Below are 20,433 nucleotides of genomic sequence, written 5' to 3' on the forward strand. Positions count from 1 at the left end.
GACCCCCAAGTATACTTCCAAACTTGTGGCAAAATGGCTTAAGGACAACAAAGTCAAGGTATTGGAGTGGCCATCACAAAGCCCTGACCTCAATCCTTTAGAAAATGTGTGGGCAGAACTGAAAAAGCGTGTGCGAGGGTAACCGATGTGAAATGGCTAGCTAGTTAGCGGTGGTGCGCGCTAATAGCGTTTCAATCGGTGACGTCACTCGCTCTGAGACCTGAAGTAGTTGTTCCCCTTGCACTGCAAGGGCTGCGGATTTTGTGGGGCGATGGGTAATGATGCTTTGTGGGTGTCAATTGTTGATGTGTGCAGAGGGTCCCTGGTTCAAGCCCAGGTTGGGGCGAGGAGATGTACGGAAGTTATACTGTTACACGAGCAAGGAGGCCTACAAACCTGACTCAGTTACACCAGCTCTGTCAGGAGGAATGAGACAGCTTGTGGAAGGCTACCCGAAATGTTTCACCCAATTTAAAGGCAATGCTACCAAATACTAATTGAGTGTAGGTAATCTTCTGACCCACTGGGAATGTGATGAAAGAAATTAAAGCGTAAATAAATTATTCTCTCTACTATTATTCTGACATTTCACATTCTTAAAATAAAGTGGAATTTTTACTCGAATTAAATGTCAGGAATTGTGAAAAAACTGAGTTTAAATGTATTTGGCTTAGGTGTATGTAAACTTCCGACTTCAACTGTAGGTAAGAAAAGAATCTAATGTATTCCCTTTTGAGATTTAATTTTAAGGTAGCAAAATGTGAAGACTGTGCAAGGGGTGAGAGTTCAGGTGGGCCTTTGCGCTTCAGCAAACAAAGGAAAGGAGGGGTGCAGTGAAAGGGATGTGTAGACTTGTACTAGCGACTGAATGTCTGTTTGAACAAGTAGAGATTGTTTATTTCTGAGAACTCCAGTGGGAAAGTATGCTATCTAATTGCACGCTACAGCATTATACTTGCCCACATTATCCAAACACATTTCGTATGGCAGTAGACCTACTTGATAACTATAGACTATTTATTACTTTGTTGTATACTTTTTGTCACAGTCCTCAGTTTACAATGTGGAGACCATGGCAACAAACTTGTAATCGCTTATTTAATAATATTTGCACTCATGGTCGCCAAAATACTCAGATGATCCATATGGTTTTATGTCTGGACTACAACATTGTGAATACCCAGGTCGCCTCGAAACTACAGTAGTGTGGACCGTCCGTTGCCATGTATGGTTGGAGAGGTTAGCTAGGGAGTGACGTTTGTTAGGGAGTGACGTTTGCAGTGCCGAACGAGGTTCATTGAAGTCTTGGTTGAAGTATATTTTCGACCTAGATTCATTGAAGTCAGCAGCTCCAGTGAGTCGGCGGGGAGACCAAAACACGGTGAGTAACGATTATATCTGGTCATAACAACCATTTTGGGCTAATCAATACTCCAATATAGATATAGGTCAGTGAAAATGTTAGAAATGTGTCAGATGGCAAAGTAGGACAGCTAACTATGGTAGTTGCTCGCTAGTTACAGCGAAAGCCTAGGCCGGATGGAAGGGAGGCTAACGTTAGCGAGCTAAAGCAGCTAAGTTAGCTAAAGCAGTTAGTTACAGCAGCTAGCATAACAAGCCGAAGGGAGTTGGCTGTAGCTAGTTCGCCTTATTTAACTAGCTATTTTGGCTAATTGGCAAATGATGGACATACCATTTAACAAGTTAGCCACTACCTGGTTGGCTCACCTAGATCGTGGACTGTTAGCTAGCTGTAACTTTAAATCGGTCCAGGATGGAAAACGTAGGGGTTAGCTTAGCTAAATAGCTAGGTAGGCAACTTCGCCAGCAAACTAAATAGTAACTTGGCTGGCTAAGTTAGATACAGATTGTTACACCAGATAATGCGATTTAACCAACGATTTTTGGTATCCAATACTGGGAGTAACACGTTAGGTACTGTTTGGTGTGATACAGAGTAAAGGAATAATCCACCCCAGAAATACAATCAATTTGATGAAAGCCTATGTTCAGTGGGTAAAACAATTATCTCCATGATTTAACTTGTAAGTGGTCTGTTTGTGAAATCGTGTAGGAACTTGTCATATATATTCTTAACAAAAATAAACACATGTGAAGTGTTTGATCCATGTTTCTTGAGCTGAAATAAAATATCCCAGGAATGTTCCATATGCACAAAAAGCTTTCTCTCAAATGTTGTGCCCAAATTTGTTAGTGAGCATTTCTCCTTTGCCAAGATAATCCATCCATCTGACAGGTGTGGCATATCAAGAAGCTGATAAAACAGCATGATCATTACACAGTTGCACCTTGTACTGGGGACAATAAAAGGCCACTCTCTAAAATGTGCAGTTTTGTCACACCCTCAACTTGAGACACAATTCCAATGATGTCTCGAGTTTTGAGGGAGCGTGCAATTGGCATGCTGATTGCAGGAGTGTCCACCAGAGCTCTTGCCATAAGCCGCCTCCAACGTCGTTTTAGAGAATTTGGCAGTACGACCAACCGGCCTCACAACTGCAGACCCAGTGTAACCAAGCCAGCCCAGGACCTCCACATCCGGCTTCTTCACCTGCGGGGATCGTCTTGAGACCAGCCAGCCGGATAGCTGATGAAACTGAGGAGTATTTCTGTCTGTAATAAAACCCTTTTTGTAGGGAAAACTAATTCGGATTGGCAGGGCCTGGCTCTCCAGTGGGTGGGCCTATGCCCTCCCAGGCCCACCCATGGCTGCGCCCCTGCCCAGTCATGTGAAATCCATAGAATAGGACCTAATGAATTAATTTCAATTGACTAATTTCCTTATATAAACTGTAACTAAGTAAAATTGTTGTGTTTTATATTTTTATTCAGTATCCATGGTTCTCGTCTAGCCCAAAGGCCAGCGGAGGGCGATATTGAGTTGTTTCCATCAAAACGCAATGGATGCAGCCGGTAATATCCCCCGTGGACGGGTTCGTATCTAAAACATTCTCTATTCAGGCTGCAAAGTCATCAATTTCCTCCTTAACTATAGTTAATGGTGAGAAGGTGAGAAAAAAAACCAGGGACAATTTGTGCTCTTTATGAAACACCATTTTCCACCACCATGCAAAAGTGGCTAATGCCTAGGAATGCTAGTCCTGGATGTTGCGTATTGCGTTCAGCCAATCAGGTTGCAGCAGTCTGTTTACCCCTGGCTGAATGCAGGGCGCAACATCAGTAAGTAGCATTAGCCACTAGCATGGCGGTGGAAAATTGTGTTTCAAAAAGAAAGTATGCATATTTTCCTATTTCCCCCCCTCTCCTTCTCGCCATTAAATCTACTTAAGGATGAAATTGACGCCTTAGCAACCTAAATGGAGAATGTTTTTTTTAGGTACGAGCCATCAATATTACTATCTGCCGGCCTTTAGGCTAGTTCTCGTCACTGGAGATAGGGGATAACACACTATCACATTTTAATAACGCTTTTAATACAGTTACCTGCTTTTCAGATCACCAAATCAGACAATAAATGTTATTGGCATACTTGTCTAGAACACATTCATATTGGCATACTTGTCTAGAACACATCCTTGTCTAGAACACATCCATACTTGTCTAGAACACATATCGTCATGACGATAATTTATATATTTCGCTTAGATGTGCTCAGTCTAAACAGTGTAGCAAATTATTCAACACAGTTTCTCCTTCAAGTACCATCTTGCAATGCGCCCTGTGTGTCTGTGGGAACTGGCCGTTGTTGCCATAACAGCGTACTCTGCACTCTGGGTGAGATAGACTCCTAAATTGATAGTGCCGTTTGTTAAGGCGATTTTTTTTAAATTTTTTTTTTTTTTTTTTGTATTTTTTTTATTTTATATTTTTTTTTGTTATTTTTTTTATTTTTTTTTGTTATTTTTTTTTTATATTTATTTTTTTGTTTAAACATTTTTATTTTATTTTTTTTTTTATAAAAAAAAAAAAAATCACAGCTAGCTAGCTACTTCATATGCGGATATTAACTGGTATTATTGTGTGTAGTTAAGTTTGCTTGCTAGCCAGCCAACCCAGAGAGAGCTTTGTGGGTTTAGTAGTTGACATGAGCTGCAACAGATTTCCACAATTTTCACATGCTGCTACTAAACTTATAACATTTGTTCACAAAAAATATTGTGTTCACATATTACTTATTTAACACTGTTAATCATAGGAATGTGTTTTGGGGTGGAATTATCCATTTAACTTGGTGATGCAATCTTCGTCTCGATTCGGCCAAACATCTTTTCCAGTTGCAGGTGGTGCATTTTGAATTTAGAAAATGCTCCGTTATTACACTGAACAAAAATATAAATGCAACAATTTCAAAGATTTTAGGGATGCACGATTATATCAGTGAACGTATCGGAATCGGCCGATATTAGCTAAAAATGGCAACATCGGTATTGGCCGATGGCTGTCGAGTTTAACGCCCGATGTGCAAAACCAATGTCAAGGCTGACATGCATACCTATATAACGAAGGTGCATGACGTAATGACGCCACGTAAAAGTTTGCGCTTTTCGAGCACCGGTTAACACTACCAAGTGCGCCATTTTTCCGATGGTGCCCTAACGGAGTTACACAGTAATAGCGTCACTGCTATTAGCTTCACGACATGCATACTATGGAACGCCGTTTGGGTCTTTGCGTGTCAAAAATGATACAGTAGCACTATCAAAGCTGTACAAAAAAAGTCAGTAAACAAGCAAACACCAGCCACGAACGTTGTTTACAATACCGCGTTGGTAATAACGCATCATTTGTTTGACCGTAACTTCTGGGGTAGCTAGTTTTAGCTTGGTACCTAGCACCAATACAACCAGCCTGAAAACAATGACCAGTAAAAACAGTAGTCATTTTCATTATTCTTAGCAATGATTTAGGAATCCTTGTGAGAGAGTATTAGCTAGGTTGCCACTTGTTGTTCGCCTATTGAAATTGAACTTCAGTGCATGAAAATAAATAGCTAGCCAGCTACTTAACCCTGTTGGCCAAAGCTAACGTTATAAGCAGCCATCTAGCTTCATCTGGCTAGTGAGGCTGGACCGGACCGAGTTGTGTTGTGAAGCTAGCCACAATAAGGTTTAGACACAATAGTGGAGTTTGCCTTCAAAATAAAAGTATGTCATTGATAATGATGCAAATGACTACAAATAGAATTATGCCATACTTTTATTTTGAAGACTAACCGTAAAGTCCACTATTTTGGCTAATCCTTATTGTAGCTAGCTTCACATAGATGGGTCCAACCACCACTAATCAAATAAAAAGTGTCTTTTATAAATTAGGGTTATTTTAGATGACACCTAGCTAACTATAGCTACTGAAACAGATTGTCATTTTGCTATGTTGTTGGCGAAGAACATTGTTTAAATCCATGAGCTAGCGAGCTTTTTTTTTAATGACCAGCACTGTAGGTGCGGGCGACAACTTTACGACCATCATAGCATACCTATTGACGAATCGTTGTGACATGAAATACGAGTGATAGCATAATCAATGTGTAACAACTATGTAAAAAATGTATGAACGCGTTAAATTATGTGACGTGCAGTCATTCAGGTTCTGATTGGTCAACAAGCTTATTTGACACGTTAAATTGTATATTTTTTGACACGCAAAGACCCAGACGGCGTTCCATAGAAATCCTGGTTGAGAATGAAACGACTGAACAAATGAACAACGAAACAGCACAGCAAGTAAGTGAAAGAAATAGGTTTTGATGATGTTTTACTGGTAATGGGGACATGCATAAATGCCAACAAAATAACTTTGTCTGTGTGTGTGTATAACCTTTTATTTAACTAGGCAAGTCAGTTAAGAACAAATATTTATTTACAATGACGGCCTACCCCGGCCAAACCCGGACGACGTTGGGCCAATTGTGCGCCGCCCTATGGGACTCCCAATCACGGCCGGATTTGATACAGCCTGGATTTGAACCAGTGACTGTAGTGACACCTCTTGCACTGAGATGCAGTGCCTTAGACCTCTGCATCCGTGTAACTATTTAACTGTACTAGAATGCTTAAAAGGCCGCAAACTTTTTTATGTCGGTATAGTTTTTTAGTTTTTTTTTGCAAGGAAATATCTGTGCATCACTAGTAAATCAGTCAATTGAAATGAATTCATTAGGCCCTAATCTATGGATTTCACATCACTGGGAATACAGATATGCATCTGTTAGTCACAGAAACCTTTAGAAAAAAAGATAGGGGTGTGGATCAGAAAACCAGTCAGTATCTGGTGTGACCACCATATTCCTCATGCAGCACGACACATCTCCTTCGCATAGAGTTGATCAGGCTGAGTTTGGCCTGTGGAATGTTGTCCCACTCCTCTTCAATGGCTGTGAGAAGTTGCTGGATATTGGCGGGAACTGGAACACGCTGTCTTACATGTCGATCCAGAGCATCCTAAACATGCTCAATGGGTGACATGTCTGGTTAGAACTGGGACATTTTCAGTTCCCAGGAATTGTTCAGATCATGGGGCTGTGCATTGTCATGCTGAAACATGAGGTGATTGTGGTGGATGAATTTGCATGATAATGAGCCTCAGGATCTAGTCACGGTATCTCTGTGCATTCAAACTGACACTGATGAAATTGTGTTCGTTGCACGTAGCTTATGCCTGCCCATACCATAACCCCAACGCCACCATGGGGTACTCTGTTCACAACATTGACATCAGCAAACCGCTCGCCAACACACCATACACTCTGTCATCTGCCCACTACAGTTGAAACTGGGATTAATCTGTGAAGAGCACACTTCTCCGGCATGCCAGTGGCCATCGACGGTTAGAATTTGCCCACTGAAGGCGGTTATGATGCTGAACTGCAGTCATGTCAAGACCCTGGTGAGGATGACAAGCACACAGATTAGCTTCCCTGAGACCTTTGACAGTTTGTGCAGAAATTCTTTGGTTGTGCAAACCCACAGTTTTATCAGCTGTCCGGGTGGCTGGAGTCAGACCTTTCCGCAGGTGAAGAAGCCGGATGTTGAGGTCCTGGGCTGGTGTGGTTAAATGTGGTCTGCGATTGTGAGGCCGGTTCGACGTACTGCCAGATTCTCTAAAATGACGGAGGTGGGTTATGGTAGAGAAATTAACATTCAATTTTTTGGCAACAGCTCTGATGGACATTCCTGCAGTCAGCCTGCCAGTTGTGCGCTCCCTCAACTTGAGAAGTCTGTCACTTTTTTTTTATGACAACTGCACAGTTTAGTGGCCTTTTATTGTCCCCAGCACAATGTGCAGCTGTGCAATGATCATGTTGTTTAATCAGCTTCTTGATATGGCACACCTGTCAGGTGGATGGATTATCTTGGCAAAGGAGAAATACTCACTAACAGGGATGTAAACAAATTTGTGCGAAAAAATTGAGAAATACATTTTTACATATGGAATATTTCTGTGATATGTTATTTCAGCTTATGAAACATGTGACTTGTTGTTTATATTTTTGTTCAGTATACAATAATTGTTTTGCTCCATGAAGTAATCCAACAATGTGTATGCCGCCATCTTGTCTATTTCAAATCTTCTCTCATAGGTTATGATCAAACGTAGCAGGCATAGAAGGATCCCTGAGCGGAGTCCCTACTTCTGTTTTTTTTATGGGAAACTGAAGTTGGGTTGAAAATACTGTATCCCTGAAAACCAGAAACATCCGATTTCTTCCGATTCTGTGGAGAGTGCATTGATCGAGACAGGTGAGTGTCATCATGACATGCTGCACTTTGGGGTGGAACCACCTGTCTCAATCAATGAGGGGAAAAACATTTAAATGGAGAAGATGGCGGCGTACACATTGTTTGATTACTTAATGGAGCAAAACATTTCTTTGTTTTAGTAACAAAGCCTTTTCTAAATTCAAATGCACCACCTGCAACTGTACACTGACATTTTAGAAGATACATCTTTGGCAGAATCGAGAACAAAGCTAGTATTGTCAAGGTTGGTAAAAATGTTGTGCTACACCAAACAGTACCTAACCTGTAACTCCCAGTAATGGATAGGGCTGTTACGGTGACCGTATTACCGCCACACCGGCGGTCACGGGTAATGATGGCGTTCAAATTCCACGTGTCCGTTTAGTCACGGTAATTAGGCTTCTCCAAGCTCTGATGCTACTGATGGTCATTAGTAGCCTACCAAACTTGATAACTGCCTGGTACTCAGCACTCTATTGTCCCTCTAATCACTCTGACATCAATGCAAATGAAATCAAAAATCTATTCAAACACTTCGAGATTTCATGTTGCGCAACATTTCTATAGGCTATGCAATTTTGTGAGAAAACAGAGTGATGGCCTCTTAAAAAGAGGATCCCATCAGCTTTCTATAGACTAGGCCTACCATATGTATTTCTCTACTTTTCTAATTATTAAGTACATTGCTTCTTTACAACACGAATATAGCTTACCTGGCTGGCATGAAAATGAACCACAGGACAGCGTCCTCCATTCGCTATTTAAGTGTATAGATGTATTTTTTTCCTCTGCTTCTGTTTACAGACAAGTGCATGATAATGGTCCATTCTAAATCAAAACAAATTTCACACATATATTATTTAGTATGTAAAGACAAGATTAAATCAAGAATAGTCTGATGGGTGACAATATTAGCCTTTCACTTGTGAATGATGGCTAATTTAAGGCAAGAAACGGCGCATGCCTTTTTTTGCGACCTTTTTTAAATCATAGTCACACACCTCATGTAGCCTAGCCCATAGGCTTATATGTTTTGGTAAGGTTTGTATTACATCTAAAGTGGCCAAATAACTTCTTAAAATGTAGCACATTAATCTGCTTTACAACGGGTGTAGACCCTAACTGGCATACATACGCCGTGCCTGAGTTTCAAGTTTGGAGAAGATCATTTTCACCATATAAATGTACCTTTATAATAAAAGCATTACATGCATAATCGCAATTGCGGTCACTTTTGCTAATGGTGTGTTCCTGCTAATGGAACATTTGCGCTTATAGCCTACTGCCATGTGTGCATTGCTGCACTCTTAATGTGTGAAGAAATAGCCTAATAGTTTATTAACGTTTTAAGCTAGATGTTCTGATTAGTTGCGTCATGCTCATTGCTTAAAACAGTTTTTTTGATGCTAGTGGTCTGTTTGGAATATTTCTTTCTCGAATAGAATAGGTCAACTTTTGAACTATGGGGGATAGTAGATTGACTTAGATTTTTGCTGTATTTTAGGCCTAATTGTCTTGTTGGCTGACAAAGTAAATGTGGACAGTTATTACACCGACTAACCTGTACCCCTGCACATTGACTCGGTACCAGTACCCACTGTATATAGCCTCGTTATTGTTATTTTATTGTTTTATTTTTTTACTTTGGTTTATTTGGTAAATATTTTCTTAACTCTTTCATGTACTGCACTGTTGGTTAAAGGCTTGTACGACAAGGTCTACACTTGTTGTATTTGGAGCTTGTGACAAAAAGTTTGATTTTGGATAAGGACGCACGCGGTTGCGTCCCCGATGTCTGTCTTCACTTATAGCCTTAAAGACCTGATCACGTGAAGAGCCATGTGAGTGAGAGGTGCTTCGCCACGCAGCCAGGAGAAAGGAATTATAATTATTATATTTATCCCAAGGGCACAACGGCCACAACAGGCATGGATTCTTTTAGGGGGCATTATGGCCACACAAAGGGAATGCAGCCGGGAAATTCGAGGCATTATCAAGTGCTTGTCACATTGTGAATGAGAGACTGCTGAAATGTGTACAGCCTGTGCAAAAAACAAAGCTGAGCTCATGCCTTTTCATGCGACTTTATTCAAATCAATAGTCGCATCATGCAGCGATAGAATGTATTGACAATCAAAACATTATAACCCAACATTTGTATCACAACTAAAGTTACATAACTCTAACTTAAGCATATAGGAATACCTGTTTCTTTGTTAACCGCTCAACACAGAATAGCCGCATGTGCGCTCCTTCAGATCGTTTGGAGAAAATATCCTTTCTATTTTATTCAGTTGTTCAATTCTGTTCTTCATACTATAAAATAATGCCATGGAATTCGAAGCAAATCTTGTCTGCTAAATGAACTAGTGTAGACTACAGCCTTATTGTATAGCCAGATCATAGCCTAACATAAGGACAACTTAAGCTCAGTGACTTTCAACGTGGCACCGTCATAGGATGCCACCTTTCCAACAAGTCAGTTCGTCAAATGCCTGCCTGCTAGAGCTGCCCTGGTTAACTCTATGTGCTGTTATTGTCAAGTGGAAAGATCACCATGCGCAATGCCAAGCGTCAGCTGGAGTGGTGTAAAGCTCGCCGCCATTGGACTCTGGCGCAGTGGAAACGCGTTCTTTGGAGTGACGATTCACCCTCTGGTAGTCCAACGGACAAATCTGGGTTTGGCGGTTGCCAGGAGAACGCTAGCTGCCCCAATGTCTAGTGCCAACTGTAAAGTTTGGTGGAGGAGGAATAATGGTTTGGGGCTATTTTTCATGGTTTGGACTAGGCCTCTTAGTTCCAGTGAAGGGAAATCTCAATGCTACAGCATACAATGGCATTCGAGACGATTCTGTGCTTCCAACTTTATGGCAACAGTTTGGGGAAGGCCCTTTCCTGTTTCAGCATGACCCTGCCCCTGTGCACAAAGCGAGGTCCATACAGAAATGGTTTGACGAGATCGGTCTGGAAGAACTTGACTGGCCTGCACCGAGCGCTGATCTCAACCCCATTGAACACCTTTGGGATGAATTGAAATGCTGACTGCGAGCCAGGCCTAATCGCCCAACATCAGTGCCCGACCTCCCTAATGCTCTTGGCTGAATGGAAGCAAGTCCCTGCAGCAATGTTCCAACATCTAGTGGAAAGCCTTCCCAGATGAGTAGAAGCTGTTATAGCAGCAAAGGGGGGACCAACGCCATATTAATGCCCATGATTTTGGAATGAGATGTTCGACGAGCATGTGTCCACATACTTTCTGGCAAAGTAGTGTATGAAAATAGCAAGGGTGGCTAGTGTTGTCTTTTGAGAATTATGATTTGATGCATGACATGCCATTCAGAACACCCATGTGCAATAAAAGCAAATAATTAACCACATTTCCATCAGGTGCCCCTTTTGTATGCATTTAAGATTGTAAAAAATATGTGTTATCCATAGATAAAATAATTCTCTCAATTTAGAGAACTCTGACATGTTTAAAGTAGCAAATGTTTTATAATCTGCCAGAAACTCTCTCCCTCAGAAGTCTGAAAGAAGCCAGGAATGATTTGGCTGTCTGACTGATAAGCCAAGTCAGCTTTTATGCAGTAAATTGCACCTCAATTTTGAACAGAAATCTGAGTAAACACAGATAACCTTATGTTGCCCTTTCATTGGGACATTCTGCATGGGTTTCTTCTGTAGTCCTAACAATGGTCTGGTTTTCTTCTCATTTAGCCCTTTTTCAAGTTAAGTGATGATTTTGAGACCATATTGATGGTGATGAGTAGATGATACGACCTAATGTACGCCTACCGTTTGACTAAATGTTTCCCACTCCCTCAAAGTGCAGGCCTAAGATTATTTTCAAAAAGTGAACTGCAACTTATATATTTCTTCTGTCTTTTTCATATCTTTGTGGGGATTCTCTGGCATAGCCTAAATCCTTTGGCTCCCACCACAGCCTCCACACCTGTGTGTCCTGGGAACTGCTAGCCTTCCCTCACCAGATGTAGTGGGGAGTTGTCGTTTCCAGCCTTGTACACGGTAGGTTATGTCCTTAAAGTGGGTGTTTCTGCTGGAATATTTGTTTGTGCAGATACTATGCTATTAGGCTATATGCTGCTTGGGAATGATCAACTCACATAGCGTTAGAACAACAACCTGTAGCTAGACAACTTTTTTTCAGTCCAGTTAACCGCTGTGTACTGTGTTAACTGGATCTGAACCCTCAATGACTTGCAAGATATCAAGAGGCTAGTGTTCTCACTGCCAGTGGGCATGGTGGATGTGCATCCTGTCAACATGGAAACACTCTATATCAGCTGTGCTTTGCAGGAATTCTAAGATTGGGATTGACCATGTGAAGTTCTACAAGCATTTATTTACTAAAGTGCTACTCCAGATGTGTTATCTCTACTCAGAAAGAGGCTACTAAAGGCTGTGGCCACGTCAGATATAAATGAAATGCCTTTTTGAAACGTTTTTGGCAGACACTTTGTTTAGCATTCTTACTGCGTCAGTGGGTTCTAAGTATGCTTCTAGATTGGAGCTGATATCGGAATCAAACACACGCTGCCTTTCTTGGTCTGGTCATTATTTTACATCAGTGACCATTCTCTTACTCTAATCTCTGTTCTGTTTTCTATATGCACAACATTTTCACAGAGGGGGGTGTATTGCAATGGCCTGAGGATTGAATGGACCTTTGTAACATCCCTCATACTGCCCATCTGTCCATTGTAGGCTTGTGGTGCTGCTGTCCTTTGCAATTTGTTAGATTTGCGTAGTGGGTTAGGATTGTTTCTCTGCACATAAAACCAACGTTTTCTCATGGAGTAGCTTTTGCCATTGCCTGGTGGTTATTCCTATTTGACATAAGACATGTGGATTTATTGGTGGAAACGATGCATGTTAAACACGTTGTTTCCAATCTGGTCCCCAATGGAATAAGCACAATGCAGACAAAACAAAAATAGGTTTCGTGGGAATAATATTCTGGGGGAGAAGTGTCTTTCTTGGCAGGTGCCTCACATTTCCATGGCTGGCTCCAAGACAGAACAGGAAATGCGAATTGAATAGGTTTGTAATATCAAGTCATAAATGCCTGACTGGTTTAAGAGTTTTATAATGGTGTGCTAATTTTACAAGCCCTACTTATCACTGTGCCAAGCTGATGGAGGTGGCGACTCCTCGCCCCACACGGCCTGCTCCTAAGCATGCTAATGAGATTAAGCTATTTGTGGTACTGCGGCTATTACCCACCAACTCCATAGAGACTGAGCTGTGTGACAATTAGCATCAGCTCACTGTCACTTACTCAAGTGTTAAAGATGTAGTGCATAATCCCGAGGGTGCAACACATCTCTGGGTTATTTTGGCTCTTATCTATTTGTTTCCTTCTTTTGAAAAGGGAACATGGCCTCGTCATGTCAGCTGATGTCCCTGGGTAGTGAGTGGGATGGAGGGATTCTTTTTTTGGCAGAGGGAGAGGAGTTTCAGTTCCTGAATGTGTTGTCAAAGGGACACCACAAGCAGACAGTTATGTTCAGGCTGAGCTATGTATGAGTAGTTAGAAAGCAGACAGTTATGTTCAGGCTGAGCTATGTATGAGTAGTTAGAAAGCAGACAGTTATGTTCAGGCTGAGCTATGTATGAGTAGTTAGAAAGCAGACAGTTATGTTCAGGCTGAGCTATGTATGAGTAGTTAGAAAGCAGACAGTTATGTTCAGGTTGAGCTATGTATGAGTAGTTAGATAATGGGCAAGCTGAGGGGAATAAACAACTGCAAAATGTTACGTCTAGATCTGATGAAAGCTGAAAGACATTGGGTTCTCATCTGTGGCTGGCAATGTGTTAAATGTATATAAATAGTGACGTAAGTAGGCCTAACCAATGCTCTCTCTCTCGTCTCTCCTCTTGCAGACTTTTGTGCTGTCTAGTGAAGTAACCCCACCATGCGTGAATACAAGCTAGTGGTGTTAGGCTCCGGAGGTGTCGGCAAATCTGCACTGGTGAGTAGTGCCTTGCCTAGGTTTCTATTGAGGCATTCTGGGCGGAAGTGAGAATTTGCTTCTGAGAATTGATATCACTATTTATGTTCTTCTTTCCTTGCTTATTCTCTTCCAGACAGTCCAATTTGTACAAGGTATATTTGTGGAAAAATATGACCCCACAATAGAAGACTCCTACAGAAAGGTATGCTGCCCTAAAGTTACTAAGAGCTCCATTGCCACCACTCAGGTGTCAAAATGGTACTAAACTTTACTTCCTCTCCCACAGCAAGTTGAAGTGGACGGGCAGCAATGTATGCTTGAAATCCTTGACACAGCTGGAACAGTAAGTAGAACATGTCCACGTTAGCCGTGGTAACAGATTGTATGACGGAAGTAAACGTTAGCCGTGGTATCAGATTGTATGACGGAAGTAAACGTTAGCCGTGGTAACAGATTGTATGACGGAAGTAAACGTTAGCCGTGGTAACAGATTGTATGACTGCAGTAAATATGACCAGTATGTCATGGAGTCTTTCGTCTGCTGTTTCACAGGAGCAGTTCACAGCAATGAGGGACCTGTACATGAAGAACGGTCAAGGCTTTGCTCTTGTATACTCCATCACTGCACAGTCCACGTTTAACGACCTACAGGACCTGAGGGAACAGATCCTGAGAGTAAAGGACACTGAGGATGTGAGTATTGTAGCTATTCAGGGCTCAGTCACTGTCGTTGACACTGAGGATGTGACCCAAACCGGCTGCGCGTGTGCTCCATCGTGCATAAATGTATATTGTCCCCCCACACCAAACGCAATCATGACACGCAGGTTAAAATATCAAAACAAACTCTGAACCAATTACATTAATTTGGGGACAGGTCGAAAAGCATGAAACATTAATGGAAATTTAGCTAGCTTGCACTTTCTAGCTAATTTGTCCTATTTAGCTAGCTTGCTGTGGCTAGCTAATTTGTCCTGGGATATAAACATTGAGTTGTTATTTTACCTGAAATGCACAAGGTCCTCTACTCCGACAATTAATCCAGACATAAAACGGTCAACCAAATTGTTTCTAGTCATCTCTCCTCCTTCCAGGCTTTTTCTTCCTTTGACTTTATATTGCGATTGGCAACTTTCATAAATTCGGTGCATTACCGCCACTGACCTCGTTCGTCTTTCAGTCACCCACGTGGGTACAACCAATGAGGAGATGGCACGTGGGTACCTGCTTCTATAAACCAATGAGGAGATGGGAGAGGCAGGACTTGGAGCGCGATCTGTGTCACAAATAGAACTGACTTCTATTTTAGCCCTTGGCAACGCAGATGCTCGTTGGTGCGTGCGAGCAGTGTGGGTGCAATAATTTAATAATATAGACTTCTACATTTATTTTGCAACGTGGGTATAACCACGTCATAGAAGTCAGTTCTATTTGTGACGCAGATCGCGCTGCAAGTCCTGCCTCTCCCATCTCCTCATTGGTGTAGTCAGCCTGGGAGGATGTTGTAGCTATTCAGGGCTCCGTCACTGTCGTTGATGTGCTTCCAACACTTAGGCCTTGTTGTCAATGCATTTATTACAGCTGTTACGATCACTATGATTTGTATGTAGTTATGTTGTAAAGTTCCTTCATAAAGTATTCACACCCGTTTACTTTTTCCCCACATTTTGTTGTTACAGCCTGAATTTAAAATGGATTAAATTGAGATTGTGTCACTGGCCTACACACAATACCCCATAATGTCAAAGTGGAATTATGTGGAATTATGCTGATTGAGGTAGTATGTACATGTAGATATGGTTAAAGTGACTATGCATATATGATAAACAGAGAGTAGCAGCAGCGTAAGAGGGGTTGGGGGGGGGGGGGGGGGCACACACTGCAAATAGTCCGGGTAGCCATTTGATTACCTGTTCAGGAGTCGTATGGCTTGGGGGTAAAAACTGTTGAGAAGCCTTTTTGTCCTAGACTTGGCACTCTGGTACCGCTTGCCATGCGGTAGTAGAGAGAACAGTCTGTGGCTGGGGTCTTCCTCTGACAATTTTTAGGGCCTTCCTCTGACACCGCCTGGTGTAGAGGTCCTGGATGGCAGGCAGCTTAGCCCCAGTGATGTACTGGGCCGTACGCACCACCCTCTGTAGTGCCTTGCGGTCGCAATTGCCGTACCAGGCAGTGATGCAACCAGTCAGGATGCTCTCGATGTTGCAGCTGTAGAACCTTTTGAGGATCTCGGGACCCATTCCAAATCTTTTTAGTTTCCTGAGGGGGAATAGGCTTTGTCGTGCCCTCTTCACGGCTGTCTGGGTGTGCTTGGACCATTTGTTGTTGATGTGGACACCAAGGAACTTGAATCTCTCAACCTGCTCCACTACAGCCCCGTCGATGAGAATGGGTGTGTGCTCGGTCCTCCTTTTCCTGTAGTCCACAATCATCTCCTTAGTCTTGCTTACTTTGAGGGAGAGGTTGTTATTCTGGCACCACCCGGCCAGGTCTCTGACCTCCCTATAGGCTGTCTCATCGTTGTCGGTAATCAGGCCTACCACTGTTGTGTCGTCTCCAAACTTAATGATGGTGTTGGAGTCTTGCCTGGCCATGCAGTCGTGGGTTAACAGGGAGTACAGGAGGGGACTGAGCACGCACCTCTGGGGGGCTCCAGTGTTGAGCATCAGCGTGGCAGATGTTGCTACCTACCCTCATCACCTGGGGGCGGCCCGTCAGGAAGTCCAGGATCCAGTTGCAGAGGGAGGTGTTTAGTCCCAGGATCCTTAGCTTAGTGATAAGCTTTGAGAGTACTATGGTGTTGAACGCTGAGCTGTAGTCAATGAATAGCATTCTCACATAGGTGTTCCTGTTGTCCAGGTGGGAAAGGGCAGTGTGGAGTGCAATAGAGATTGCATCATCTGTGGCTCTGTTTGGGCAGGATGCAAATTGGAGTGGGTCTAGTGTTTCTGGGATAATGTTGTTGATGTGAGCCATTACCAGCCTTTCAAAGCACTGTATGGCTACGGACATGAGTGCTACGGGTCTGTAGTAATTTAGGCAGGTTGCCTTCGTGTTCTTGGGCACAAGGACTATGGTGGTCTGCTTCAAACAACATGTTGGTATTACAGACTCAATCAGGGACATGTTGAAAATGTCAGTGAAGACACCTGCCAGTTGGTCAGCACATGCCCGGCACACACGTCCTGGTAATCCGTCTGGCCCCGCAGCCTTGTGTATGTTGACCTGTTTAAAGGTCTTACTCACGTCGGCTACGGAGCGCGTGATCACACAGTCATCCGGAACAGCTGATGCTCTCATGCATGCCTCAGTGTTGCTAACCTAAATGACAGTGAGAAGGAATCCTGTACAGACATTGGGGGAGCATGTCAGAGAAGATGGTGGCTTTGAGATAGAAATGTCATGGCTGATGTTTGCCAGTTTCAGCCATGGTCTTATTTCTGCTTCATGCCGAGTTTGTACATGATGGATTCATTGTCACATCATAGAGACTGATATTTTGTATATTTTTGTTTTGAAAAGAATGAGTAAAGAACTGTCAACATCTTCCCTCTATTTCTCTCTATTTTGTATCAGGTCCCCATGATCCTGGTAGGCAACAAGTGTGACCTGGAGGATGAGCGTGTGGTGGGCAAAGAGCAGGGACAGAACCTGGCCAGACAGTGGAACAACTGTGCCTTTCTAGAGTCCTCCGCTAAATCAAAGATCAACGTTAATGAGGTAACTCCCACTGCTTTCACTTCCAGTCACCTGGACTGAATTAATGTGTTTTATATCTCTTAGTTGAAAGGAATTGCAACAAAAAAAGTAAGTATTGTCAAGTAAACAAGTGTGATTGTCTGGAGCCTATGACGGAGTTAGTTAATGCATCTCTAACTACCAGCTCCTTTGCACCTATTTAGATTTTCTATGACCTGGTCAGACAGATCAATAGGAAAACGCCGATAGAAAAGAAGAAAGCAAAGAAGAAGTCAAATTGCACACTGCTCTAAAGTTCTTACTTGCAGCAGCTCTGAGCCAGGTGAGATCCGGAACCTATATGTATTATGTTTTTTTAATTTGATCATAACCCCATGAGTATGTACTTGCACTGAATATTATTGCTTCTATCGGAATAACCTGTCTCACGTTCTTCATAGTCACGCATTCCATGTGCAATTGCTTTCACATGGAATGTACTCTCCCCTCGTATTCATTTGGACAGTGAAGCTAAAACCTTTAATATGGCTCTATACTCCAGAATTTCGGATTTGAGGTCAAATGTTTTATTAGGTGACATTAAAGAATGTCACCTGTTTATTTGAGGGTACTTTCATATCTGTTTTGCAGTTATGAAATTAATGCACTTTGTTTCTAGTCACCCCCATTTGAAAGTGTCATAAGTATTTGGACAAATTCACTTAGTGTATTACATTTAGTAAAAAGTTCAGTATTTGGGCCCATATTTCTAGCACGCAATGACTACATCAAGCTTGTGACTCATTTTTGGGAGGGTATGATATTTATGCCTCTAATTTTCTCACTCGTCATTATTCACAATTAATTCATGATTATCTGTAATCATGGTAGCAATGCAGCCACATTAATGTAAAGTGTTCAGAAACATTCTTATTTACATTGACTCAAGATGACAATACATTATTTACCATTCATTTCTATTGGGCACAACATAATCTGAAACACAACCAAAACAAACTGCAAATGCATCCAACAAGTTTGTAAAGTCACAAGCTTGATGTAGTCATTGCGTGTTAGGAATATGGGACCAAATACTGAACTTTTGACTATATTTAATACACTAAGTGAATTTCATGACACAAAACGCTAACCTGCAAATAAAAGGTGACATTCTGTATTGTCGCCAAATAAAACATTTTCTCAAATCCAAAATACTTGAGTATGAAGCAGAAATTCTAAGTTTTAGCGTCACTGTCCAAATAAAAACGTAAGGGTGTGTAAATAAAAGCACCTCTGGACTACCATTCCTCTCTCTATTACCTGTAGGAAACTGAATTACACAACTGTTGCCCAGTTGGAAGGTGCCAGCATTCCAAGACCTTTCAACAACGTTTGGAGAAGTTTGACAAAGGCAGACAAGTAATTCTCTTCCTCCCCACTCTAATAATGGAGGATTATTCTTCTTGGATACTCTTCTCTGCTTCTTAATGGTTACAGACCTTTTTCTCTTTTTTAAAATTTTGTCATTGGGTCAGCCTTGTGATGAAGAGTAATGCCTTTCACCTGTTTTGGAAATTACAATTTAAAAGAAGAGACCACCATGCGGATTTGGGGAATTAGGTTGTTTTGATTGCAAATATTGTCAGATCATTGGCACATTTCAAATGATACATTTGCAAAATAAATCATGGGAAATGTTGGCCTTTTTCATTACCATACCCTTCTGCACTAATTGTGTCAACAGTAATACATCAATGTCCATATGTTTTCTTTCTCCTACTACTTTTAAGTACTTGTATTCATCAAATAACATATTTCCTAAGTGACTTTGTTTTATGGGAAGCTGTAAGGCTTTCATATTTCCCATAATATATTCTAATTACTTTTTTGCATAATGAAGCTGTGGAAAATGTATATTTTATAGAATGGGGGAAATGAAGACTTAATTTGTTTGTCTTGAGGCTGAAAATATATTGTACTAAAAACCAACTCTAATATTGCTTCTTGTTACCCTGTCACAAAAGATTTTCCAGCTTTTATGAATGATTAAATTTTAGTACATTTTCATTATATTTTGTCAATGCATTTTTATTCCTCTACATAATAGTAATTAATAGTTGTGAAGACTTCAAAAGGTCAATCTGAAATGAACATGCTCTCTCTCAATTAAAAAAAAATGCATGTTCAAGTGTGTTTCCCAAACTCAGTCCTGGGGACCCCAAGGTGTGCATGTTGATCCAAGGTGTGCATGTTGATCCAAGGTGTGCATGTTGATCCAAGGTGTGCATGTTGATCCAAGGTGTGCATGTTGATCCAAGGTGTGCATGTTGCTGATTCAAATAATCAACTCATTTTTAAGCTTTGATTATTTGAATCAGTCAGCTGTGCAATGCTATGGCAAAAAACAAAACGTGCACATGTTTGGGTCCCCAGGACTGAGTTTGGAAAACACTGGTTTAAACAGGTGTGTGGTGTGAAATGGATTGTGTTTTTCAGTGTTGTAGAGTCTGGTCTCGGGACTACAGTGTCTCAGATCCATTTTTACACTGTCTTGGACAATGAGGACATGTAATTTCTTCCGAGAGCAGACGACCAGAGACCTCATAAGTTATAAATGTATGCACGGGTCGTTTCTGGAAGACTGCGCACACACAAATATTGAGATTCATAAACTTGGCCCAAGCTATACATACGCATGTTTCCCGTTATAAATCAGACCTGTTATAAAACTGTGAATGAGCATTATAACCACCTGAAAAACACCCATTCACCTTTTATGGTGATTATGGAGGTGTCATAATACCCATAACCTAGCAGTCAAACCAAAATGGTTCCAATCATTTTTCCACCATACATTTTTCCCATAAGGGATTTTAGGATCACTTGAAATAAGGGCTGTGTTATGTGATATCTTACCCTGGCGTGATGTTTTGATAACCATGTAAATCTCTCTCAAACAAGGTGACTTATCCATATATTTGTCTCTATTTTCTGTGATTAGAAAATGTTAATTAGCTTCAACATAGACATGCAAGACTGCAAGCTCCTGCACGTCATCT

The 20,433-nt window shown here is 41.6% G+C and overlaps 1 protein-coding gene across 4 annotated transcripts; it reads left to right on the forward strand.

Annotated features, from left to right (window-relative positions):
• The first annotated feature begins 1,247 nt into the window (after positions 1–1,247).
• On the forward strand, positions 1,248–19,444 carry LOC115165695 (ras-related protein Rap-1A). 4 transcript variants are annotated; one of them, XM_029718986.1, is made up of 10 exons: positions 1,278–1,381; positions 7,562–7,721; positions 11,639–11,747; positions 13,626–13,714; positions 13,830–13,898; positions 13,983–14,039; positions 14,249–14,389; positions 17,273–17,416; positions 17,599–17,717; positions 18,701–19,444. In XM_029718986.1, the coding sequence occupies exons 4-9, from the start codon at positions 13,658–13,660 to the stop codon at positions 17,686–17,688; spliced, it is 558 nt and encodes a 185-aa protein (XP_029574846.1). In that variant the 5' UTR covers positions 1,278–1,381; positions 7,562–7,721; positions 11,639–11,747; positions 13,626–13,657; the 3' UTR covers positions 17,689–17,717; positions 18,701–19,444. The 4 variants fall into 4 exon arrangements, with proteins under 4 accessions (XP_029574845.1, XP_029574846.1, XP_029574847.1 ...); XM_029718985.1 differs by lacking the exon at positions 7,562–7,721 and having other exon boundaries at positions 1,248–1,381; XM_029718987.1 differs by lacking the exons at positions 7,562–7,721; positions 11,639–11,747 and having other exon boundaries at positions 1,282–1,381.
• Positions 19,445–20,433: the final 989 nt, after the last annotated feature.

The sequence above is a fragment of the Salmo trutta genome, chromosome 28 (assembly GCF_901001165.1).
Source record: "Salmo trutta chromosome 28, fSalTru1.1, whole genome shotgun sequence".
In the NCBI taxonomy this organism is placed as follows: Eukaryota; Metazoa; Chordata; class Actinopteri; order Salmoniformes; family Salmonidae; genus Salmo; species Salmo trutta.